This window comes from Rhinatrema bivittatum, chromosome 19 (assembly GCF_901001135.1).
Source record: "Rhinatrema bivittatum chromosome 19, aRhiBiv1.1, whole genome shotgun sequence".
Classification (NCBI taxonomy): Eukaryota; Metazoa; Chordata; class Amphibia; order Gymnophiona; family Rhinatrematidae; genus Rhinatrema; species Rhinatrema bivittatum.
The window spans coordinates 40,215,708-40,225,552 of record NC_042633.1 but is presented as its reverse complement, the minus strand read 5'-3'; the positions used below and the strand labels follow the sequence as shown (position 1 = coordinate 40,225,552).

The 9,845-nt window shown below is 53.7% G+C and overlaps 1 protein-coding gene across 7 annotated transcripts in view; it reads right to left on the bottom strand.

Annotated features, from left to right (window-relative positions):
* Positions 1-1,343: 1,343 nt before the first annotated feature.
* Positions 1,344-9,845, bottom strand: part of PDE4A (phosphodiesterase 4A) — a 246,378-nt gene continuing 237,876 nt past the window's right edge. For all 7 annotated transcript variants that reach the window (XM_029585244.1, XM_029585245.1, XM_029585246.1 and 4 more), the window contains 7 exons: positions 9,455-9,553; positions 7,965-8,129; positions 7,687-7,786; positions 6,848-7,002; positions 6,072-6,194; positions 5,426-5,608; positions 1,344-3,186 (listed from right to left, as the gene is read on the bottom strand). In XM_029585244.1, coding sequence (XP_029441104.1) covers positions 2,833-3,186; positions 5,426-5,608; positions 6,072-6,194; positions 6,848-7,002; positions 7,687-7,786; positions 7,965-8,129; positions 9,455-9,553 — 1,179 coding nt within the window. In that variant the 3' untranslated portion in view covers positions 1,344-2,832. The remainder of the gene's footprint in view (positions 3,187-5,425; positions 5,609-6,071; positions 6,195-6,847; positions 7,003-7,686; positions 7,787-7,964; positions 8,130-9,454; positions 9,554-9,845) is intronic.

Sequence of the window (9,845 nt, the reverse complement as noted above, 5' to 3'; positions counted from 1 at the left end):
GGGAGGAGAAGCCCCCCCCCCCCATCCCCATCACAGCAAAACTGAAATCCCCTTTTCCCCACGCCCGGGTTAAGGCAGAATTTTAAAACAGGATGAAGAAAAAAAACCCCCAAGCTCCATCATTACCCCCTCTAACCGCTCTTTTTCTTAAGTTTATTTTTTGCGGCCGGGTACATAAAATAGGACCACGCGCCGTACGAGGCACCACGCGACGCAACCGTGTCCTGCTTCCGCCACTGCGGTCCATACCCTCCCCCGCGCTGAAAAGAGCTTTGGGGAGGTCACCCGGGGGGGGGGGGGGGGGGGGGAATGCCTCGGCCTTGCATAGGTCAAGGTAGGTCACCGTGACCTCAGCTCTACACCAGGCAGAGGCTCGCAGGCCTGGTCCTGACCCAGGAGGACAGCGTCATGAGAAGAGGGACCTGCGAGAGACCTGGCCACGCCTTGGATACCCTAGGGATCGGGTTAAGTAGTTTGTTTTTTTTTTTTTGGGGGGGGGGGGGGTGTTTCTGGGCCGTAGGCCACGACCCCTACTTTGATCCTCTGACTATGCCTGACCCAGAAGTTTTAAACGAATTCAACGAATAAAGGTTTTGTTTAATTCAGCAGGGCCCCTCCCCATGAAACGAATCTGCCCCTTATGCATTGCCTTTCGAAAATCTATTTAAAAGGAACGCACATCCCCCCCCCCCCCCCCCCCCCCCCCTTACGTTCTGTTCCAGTCCGAGTTATTCTTCAGAGGCAGAGCTGTACCGCTGAACCCTTAACAAAGACATCCCTGGCTACGAATGCTGTGAAGATTGATCCTGAGTCGCACAGGCAGAGAGGCCCCCCAGGACATCTCCCTCCTGCAACCCAAAACCCAAGGAAGCCCAACCCATGTGCCCTTCTGTTCAGAAGTGCAATTAACTGGGTCAAAAAAGGGGTGGAGATGAGGATTTCCCACTCACACCCCCCCACGTCAAGTGGAATAGGCTGATCCAGTCCTGCTTCTGCCCCAGGGCATTCTGGGACCTGTAGTTCTAACTCCACCCCCTCCCCCTCCGATATGCCCCTAAAAAACATTAGAAAAAAATAATCAGAACTGGAATCTCCAGGCCATGCACGGGGGAGGGGGGCAGGATCAGCCCTTTCCTGATGAAGTGGGGACCCCCCCCCCCCCCCCAGAGAGCAGTCGGGACACTGTGACGAGGAGGAGGATGGTTTTTTGTTTTTTTTTAATTATAACTTGCAGCATTGCTTCAGAGCCCAGCGCTCGTTTTTCCCCACGACGAATGGAAACGAAACCATGGCCCCCCTAACCTTTTCCGGTGCTCGCTGCCACCAATATCGCCATTTTGTGCAAAAATGAGAGAGGAAGACTTTCTGATAAAACTAAGTCTTTTTTTTTTTTTGTTTTCCCCCCCCCCCCTCCCACCAGTTTTGGTTTTTGTGTTATTTTTAAGATACGGCATTGAGCAGTGGCTTTCCTATGGGGAGGGGGAGAGGGACCAATGGACATAAGGAAATAAAAAGTATTGAAAGGGACACATCCCTCGCTTGTAATCGCTGCCCCCCCCCCCCCCCAGGCTGACCCAGTCCTGCCCTTCCCCCATGGAATGCTGGGACATGCAGTCCCCCACTTTCTCCCAGAGAAGAGTAGGAAACTTCAGAAGGAGGGAAGGGGTTAAAACCAGGCCCAGCTCGGCCTCTCCACATTGATCGGGGGGGGGGGGGGGGGGGGAGGGGGTGGGGGGGGGGGAGACGGTCCCTACGTGAAAGCGGTTTATGGGGAGAGTAAAAAAAATGCACGCCCCAGTTTGTCTCCCGGGTGAGTGTGTGGGTGGGGGGGTGTGTAGACTTTTTTACCCAGTATTAACTGTGAGATTTGGCGCCTCCCCAGCCCTGTCCCGGGAGGCACCCTCAGCCAGTCGGGTTTTCAGAAAATCCGCCACGAATATGCACGGGGCTAAATTTGCATACATCGGAGCCCTGGGTCTGTGCGGGGCGGAGCTCCTGAAAATCTGACTTGGTGGGGGGGGGGGAGGTGTCGTCGGGAAAGGGTTAGGGAAGCTCTTAAATAAAAGAGAACCTGATCACAGACCGCAGATGGGTTGCAGCGGCTTCTTGAAAACAAACTGCATTAAACCGAAAGAAAAAACACATCCGGGGGCCCCCCCCCCCCCCCTAAGCTCGGTCCAAAACCAACCTGATGAGAGATAGACGCATCAACTATACAACAAGTAATTCCTCCTCCTGTGTCTCTTCCAGTCGGTTTGCTTGCTTTCTCTTCCTTTGTGATTTCGGGTAATGGCTTTACGTCGCTGTGCATGGATTTAAAATTAAAAAAAAAAAGTGACACCTCCTCCCCCCCCCCAACAAAAAAAAAAAAATTGTATAAAAACCAAGGAATATAGGTGGTGGGGGAGAGGGAGTGGAAGTGGGCGGTGGCAAGAATTCCACAGAAAGATGACTGGTTGGGGAGAGGGGTTGTTCTCCTTGCATCCGTTTTAAGAAAACAAAAAAAAAACAAAAAAAACCCAAAAAAATCAATAAATAAAAATTTAAAAACTCCATAGAGTATCTAGAAGGTTTCTTTGTTTTTTTTTTTTTATATATATATATATGGCAACAGGTTCCCATGCAGCGCTGGATCTCCAGTTACTGCATTTTGTTCCTCTTCTTAGAAAAAAGAAAAAAAAAAACAAAAAACATAAGGTGAGAGCAAAGTCATCCCCTGTATGTTTTTGTTTTTTTTTTGTTTTGTTTTTTTTCTTGTAAGTGTTAATTGCTGTTTGTTTTGTTTCTGTCTCTATGGGGGGGAAAAAAAAAAAAAAAAAAGGTTTGCAGACTTCATAATCCCAGCGAAGGCGCGTCCAGGAGTCCGTTTTGCCCTCCCGCCTTCTCCAGCTGGGCGCAGCCTTCCCTGTCTTCGGGCGTGTGGTAGCTGCTTCCCCCCTCCCCGCCACTGAGCCGGTCCGAGTCCTCGACCTCCTCCTCCAGGGTCAGCTCGAACTGAAACTTGTCGAGGGAGGCGTCCTCGTCCTTGCCGCGGCCGTCCGGCGGCGGGGACGGGCTCTGCGGGATCATGCTCTGGTACCAGTCCCTGTTGTCCTCCAGAGTGTCCAAGATGTCCTGAGCGTCGGGGTGGACCAGGTCCGCCCAGGTCTCCCAGAGCGGGTGGACGATGTAGTCGATAAATCCCACCTTTAAAATAAATAAACGAATGGGTGAAATTAAAACAAACGAATTGTAGACGAATTGTTTCCTAAGCCCCCCTTTTGAAGTTTCAAGTGACTCCCATCCACCCCCCCCAACCCCCCCCAACCGTAATACCAACGGGAAATGAAAACGAAGTTGTTCGTTATCACTGCCGCGCCGTTAACAGCATCTACAAAACAAAGTCTTTTTCAGGTCTTGTTTTGCTCTCACCTTATATGGGAGAGTAAGTTACAAGAACACATTTACTGAAGAGCTGTCGCCCGTATCCCCCCGCGCCCCTCAGTCCCCCATCACAAAATTATCCAGCTGTCCGGATCAATCTTGCGATACGTTCAGGCAGGTGGTGGCTCCATGACTTGTGTGGTCGCTGCTTCGGGTATTGGCAGGTGTTCGCGTGGCAGAGCCTTCCTCCATCCGACGACAGCTCCACGGGCTCAGGCAGTTCTGGGATAGGCAGTGGTGGGCCTACTGGGCCTCCTGAAGGCACGGAAGCCACAGGTTGTTCCAATGGTGCCTTTGTCTCGCTGTTGTGCTGCTGGATCGAGTCGTCAGGCACATATGAAACGCATTGGAATGCACAAAACCTGAGTCGTTCTTTTCAAACTTTCGATGACTGCGCTTCGGTAATGCAACTTTGCTTTCCTTTAAGATTTTCCAGCTATGAGTGGTAGGGGTTTAAGTAGGTCTTCAGACGCAAGCATTTGTGCTGGATTTCATGCCATTGCGCAGTTAGCGAACAAACCAGTTGGGTGCGTCAATCTCCGTTGACGATCTTCTCCAGTAAAAGTCCTTGGTCATCTCTATACTGTTCTCTCAGCTTCACCACTTGTCACACGGCGAAACGTCACAACCCTCTTGAATTCAGCTGCATGATCCAATACAGCAATGTCTAGAACATACATACATTACGATGTAAGACAGTGAGGAATGCATTTACAGACGTTGTCTTGACCAGAGCAAATTCTAGTCACCTAAGAGAGTCAACAACAAAGATGAACTCTTGTACCAGAAATAATCTCACGGAGCTGATGGGTTGGCTTGAGAATGGGCATCTCTTGTGTAATCATAGGTGCAAACGTTCAACATCTTCCGTTTCAGAGTCAATTGCCGGCCATCAGGCATCACTTCCAGCTAGTGCTTTCAAGTCTATATAATGCCTACAGATCTTGCAAGACATCCCACCTGCTTACTTTTGGGATGAGGATATGACAAAACATGGTCCTTTGTTGTTATCCTGTCACTATTTGTGTTTGAGGCAATTCGGTCTTTGGTTCCAGCATCAGAATGTGGAGGTGTCGGGTATCGAAATCTTGATTATAGCCAAGGCAACGGATTAGGTTGCTGCCAATTGCATTTGACCAAAAAGAATCTCAAACGAATCTGGGAAGACATCACTCTGCTATTTGGGATCCTGCCGGGTGCTTGTGACTTGGGTTGGCCACTGTTGGAAACCCACAGGATGCTGGGCTTGATTCGACCCCTCAGTCTGAGCCAGTATGGCTTGCTCTTATGTTGCAGGGGCTTGCTCTTTGTCAGAAAATGTAAGAGCAGCTTGTAAACTGAGCAACTGCAAACATCAGGTTGGCCTTGCAATGAGGCAACGTTGTCAGGTTTTGTCACGGGCTCCACCGACAAGGTTAGTCTTACACCCTACCTTCCGAATTCTTGCTCAAGCCATAGTGGTCAGCTCGGAGGACACAAGCTGTGGTATTTTCACGGTGGAGCTGAAACTGATGGATGGTTTTGGGGTGGCCTGGCTGAGGACCAGGCTGGCTATGTGTTTCCACAGCCAGTCTCATTTTAAGCTTTTTTTTTTTTGTAATGGGTGATGCCAGAGGCACCAGGGAACACCGAACTGCCCATGAAAATGATGCCACAACGCTCAACAGAATGGATCTGATTCTTGCTGCATGTCATGTATTGTTTGCCTGGTTGCAGAAGAAGCATGCGAGATGTACGCGTACCACCTTGCGTGGTCAGACACGTCAAACTGTTTAGTACAGCGAGAGCGCACCCTTCCCCATGCCCACAAGCCAGCATCCACGCATCATCCCGAGTACCTAACAGCAAAAGGTTAGCACGCCGAGTGTACCGAGAACCTTAACGGGACGAGTGGCGAACCCTCATATTGTGTCCTTAATAAAGAGGCAAGACCGATGCGGTGTGTCCTGATTACGCAGGCAGTATGGGGGGGGGGGGGGGGGGGTAGGCTGCGCCTGCTCACCTGCGATTTCTCCACCGAGGCTGTGTGCTTGTCGCACATGGCGCTGATCTCCATGCCGCGCTCCCTCTCCTTGTCCCCTTGCCGGAAAAACTCTTCCATTATCCTGTCCGTCCACTGCCGATACAGCTCCAGGGGCTTCGTGGGGTTACTCAGGTCTGCACAGTGAACCATGTTCCGAAGGACCTAAAATGAAGGAGCAGAGCCAGAGGTTCGTTATTGCTCTCCACTCCCATTCTCTTTGCCTCCTGCACCACACTGTTTTTTTTTTTTTGCATTTAACTTTTTGGCATGCAAATAGGCCAATAAGTTAAGTCTTCAGGATGATTGGGGGGGGTGATGATAATTTAACAATAATAGAGTCGGAACAAATGACATCTTTTAAAATGTCTGCGTCGACATCCCGCTTATTGCACTTCTCTAATGCAACCCCAGACCCCTTCCTATATTCAGAATTTCCCCCCCTTCTGAATTGGACGGCACGGTCCTGTGGCTGCCGTTTTACCCCAGTGCCAGGGGAGCCCAAAGGAAAGCCAATGCCGTGAGTGACTAGGGCAAAAAGGCAGGCTCCTCTAATAGACCGGCCCCGTCCAATCACCCCCCCCCCCCCCTTCTTATCCACGTGACTGGTCTAGGGAGAAGACTTCACCTGCATCCTGTCTGTGTAATTATCCAGCAATAACACCCCCGAGCTCGTGACTTTCTTGGTCTCCACCATGGTCTTCAGATCCGCCAACAAGCTCATGTGCTTGGACATGTCTGTAGCCAGGACCTGGTGAACAGAAAAAAAACAAAACGCCACAGTTATCCCATCGTGAAAGCATCCTTTTCCACAAGGCGCCGTCGCTCAGCTCCTTGAGGAACATTCTGCCAAGGCACTACGACGGTGTCGACTCGTGGCGGTCAGAAAGCTAATCCGCAGCCCGGCTGGAGGAACATGCACTACGCCACAATCCATGCATACGGTGGCAATGATGCAACTCCGTCATCGCTCTCTGCTTCATCGGCCAGGGGCAAGAGAGGAAAAGGGGAACTGGATTCAGACAGCAACCAACAAGGGCACTGAATTGCACAGTTTGGGAAAACAAATGAGCATGGGGGTAACTTGCTTAACCAATAAGCCTGATATTTCTGATGCAACTCTAACATTGCTCTCTGGTTCAATGGCAAGAGGTAACGGGGAATTGGAGTCAGACAGTAACCAACAAGGCCCCTGACTTTGACAGTCTGGGAAACTGATAAGTATAGGGGTGACCTGTACAGCGCGTCTAATGCTACCATAAGCTTGCTGGGCAGACTGGATGGACCGTTTGGTCCTTCCCTGCCGTCATTTCTCTGTTTCTCTCTTCATGTAAGAACTCCCTCTCTTCCCCCCTCCTCCCCACACAGAACATGAGGGCTATAGGATGGGCGCAGTCGGGTTACCATGTCGATGACCATTTTGCGTAGAGTCTGCCGTTGGCGCTTGGTGAGGTTCTGGAAGATGTCGCAGTTCTCCTCTTGCAGAAGCTTGAAGCCCACGGCCAGGTGGTGATTCTCCAGCACGGACTCGTCGTTGTACATTAAGGCCAGCTCCGAATCTGCAGGAGACGGGTCAGAGGTCAAAGGACAAAGGGGATGCCAGGACGGCAAAGAGGGACACGGGGGGGGGGGGGGGGGGGGGGGAGGCATGGCCAGAGAGCATCTTGCGAAGGCTCTCGAGCACAGCGCCCACGTGGCCGCCTCCGCCCATAACCCCAAGCGGCTGGCTGAGGCTCGAGTCCAAAGGAGAGTTTAAGAAAAACCAAACAAACCATACATACATCCAAAAATTCCCCCACTACTAAGTTTTTAAAAAAACCCAAAGTTCTCCACCAGGCACTGAGGTTTCAGAGTGCCCCATCCGTGGCACAGAGCTGGCGGAAATGAATTTCAGCGCCGATGGTGTCAGCGGTAGCATCCCTAACCGGCAGACGTCGTTACAGCTTCTCTCTCGGGCGTCCACCCCCTCCTCCCTGTGATATCCTGGCGCGTTTGGACAGACCCGTCTTAGCCTGATCGCCATTACACACGCGACCGACCAACCCAGGAGCCTGCGTGCATGCAGGGGATAGTTTGTTCTTCTCGCATCAACGCGATCGATGGCGGCGAGAGAAAAAAAAAAGCAGGGATGACGCAAAGCCCCGGAAGAAACTAAAAAAAAAAAAAAAAATTCCCCGTGAAAGCGACGACTTCAGCCGTCAGGGGCAGGAGAAAAAGCGGGGAGAGAACGGCCATCCACTTACTTGTGTTGATAAGAAACTGATTGGAAACCCCAGGATGGTCGACATCGTGGATTGCGGCTGCGAAGGTGGCGGCTAGAACCTCCAGGTCGGTAAACACGGCCTACGAGAGAGAGAGAGAGGAGCAGCTTAGACCTCGTCCTGCCTGGAGGAGCAGCGCTCGCTCCTCGCAGAAATCCCATCCATGCAGAAGAGATGCAGTTTTCTAGGACGAAAACCACGGGGTTTCCAGCCAGGGAGCCCCCGCGAGCTGGGGAAGGAGGGGGTGGGGGCCGGCTTACGTCCAGGGCAGGCGTGGAGAGGAGCACGTGGGTGGACTGTGTGACGTCGGCGGCGTGCAGGCTGTTGTGGTAGGCGACGTCCGCGTGGTAGTGGTCTTCCAGGGTCATGACGTAGGTGACGAACGTGTCCGCCGGGATCTTGAAGGTTTTCAGCAGATCTCGCTCCTGCGTGGGGAGGGGAGGGAGAGAAAGAGGGCTCTGGTGAGCGAAGGCGGGCGCGCTGTATAAAAAGAAAAAAACGGGGCAACCCCGAGAAGAGCCAACGACCTCTCTCTTCCTGGGGGGGGGGGGGGGGGGGGGGGGGGGGGGGGGGGGGGTATCCCCTTCCACCCTGGGAATCGCCCTTAACGCCGACGGCATCGACGCTACCTGTGGATTTGTCTGGATCCCTTTTTGATGGGGGGGGAGGGGGTCCTGGAAATGTTTTGGCTTTCTGCCGGCACCGGGGAACGTCCAGGCTCTGACACCCGGCTGATCAGAAGAGCTCGGGGGTGGGGGGGGGGGGGGGGGGTGGCGCCAGGGGGGACGTGGACAGCCAGGGAGCCTTCCACTCGTGGTTTATTTTTTGTCGCCCTAGACTGGTGGGTCTTCTGACCAGGAGGTGAAAAGGGGTGTGGGGGGGGCGGGGGAGCGACCGAAGCTCCCCCCGAAAGTGGTGGTGGGGGTCCAATAGATCCCCCCCTCCCCCCGAGATAGGTTTTCTCCCATCGGTATGGGTGGCTAAAGGAGCATCCGATTCGGTTTTAGAGCTCTCCCTGCTGGGGCGAAGGGCGGGAGATGCCTGGAGTGGCCTGGAGGGGGGGGGGGGGGGAGAGGGAGAAAGCCAGCACACAGATTTGTGAGGGCAATCGAAGAAACGGGAGAAGCTGCGGGGCGGGGGGGTTGGACTTTATCCGGGGGGAAAGAGGCCAATTAAGGCTTTGCATTTCTCTCCGAGGGCTCCTGGAATGGTCCCGGGTGGGGGGGTGGGAAGGGGAGATCCGGTTTGGGGGGGATTTTGAGCGAAGCGCGGTTGCTGTGATACCTGTGGGTGGGGGGGGGGGGTGTATTTTTTGAGGATGTAATAGACTTCGGGTACCTTATATTCACAGGAAAAGGCCACCTGCTCCCATTACGGGATTTTTTACGCCGTTACGTCCCGCTCAAGTGGCGCGGTGCCTACCCCGCAATAAATATCCTCGTCGTGTGAGGACGTCATGGGGGTGCAGGTTAAGGTCTCCCTGCTGTCCCCCACCCCTGGCACCATCTCTAGAGGCACCCGCCCCCCCCCCCCCCCATCCACCTAACACCCTCTGGTCAGAAGCCACCGGCAAGGACGCCAGCAGGGATCTGTGCTCCAGAGCGAGCTTTCCTCGTTTTTAAGTTAAATTAGACACGGTGGGGGTGTCGATGAATAAATATCTGCTGACGTGCACGGGGGGGGGGGGGGGCGGCCTCCCTCCCTCCCTCCCTCCCGTGGGTCCTGAAACCCTTCGGCCCTCCCCCCTTACCTGGAAGACCGAGTACATGATGCAGCCCAGTGGCCGCTGGCTGGAGAATTCGGACACCCGGAAGGTGTTAAGGCCCCACTTGTTTAAGTCCTCCAGTTCCTGAAAGAAACAAAGCTTAAAGGCCGGTTCCAGGTTTCCCAGCTCTGTGGCAGGAGGAGGAGTCGCCGCGTCCCTCCGCACCTCCGAAGAGGTCGGCAGCAGATTTGGGGGGGGGGGGGGAGAAGCCCCCCGGTTACCTCTCGCTCTGCCAGGCTGAAGCCTCCCGGGGTTTCTCGCCCTCTCCTTGGCTCTTTTCTGGGGGGGGTCATCGGCTGCCCCTGAAATCGCCCTGTCCTGCCGCCGGCTCCATGGAGCCGCCGACCCCCCCTTTGGGCTGCGCCGAGAAGAAGCG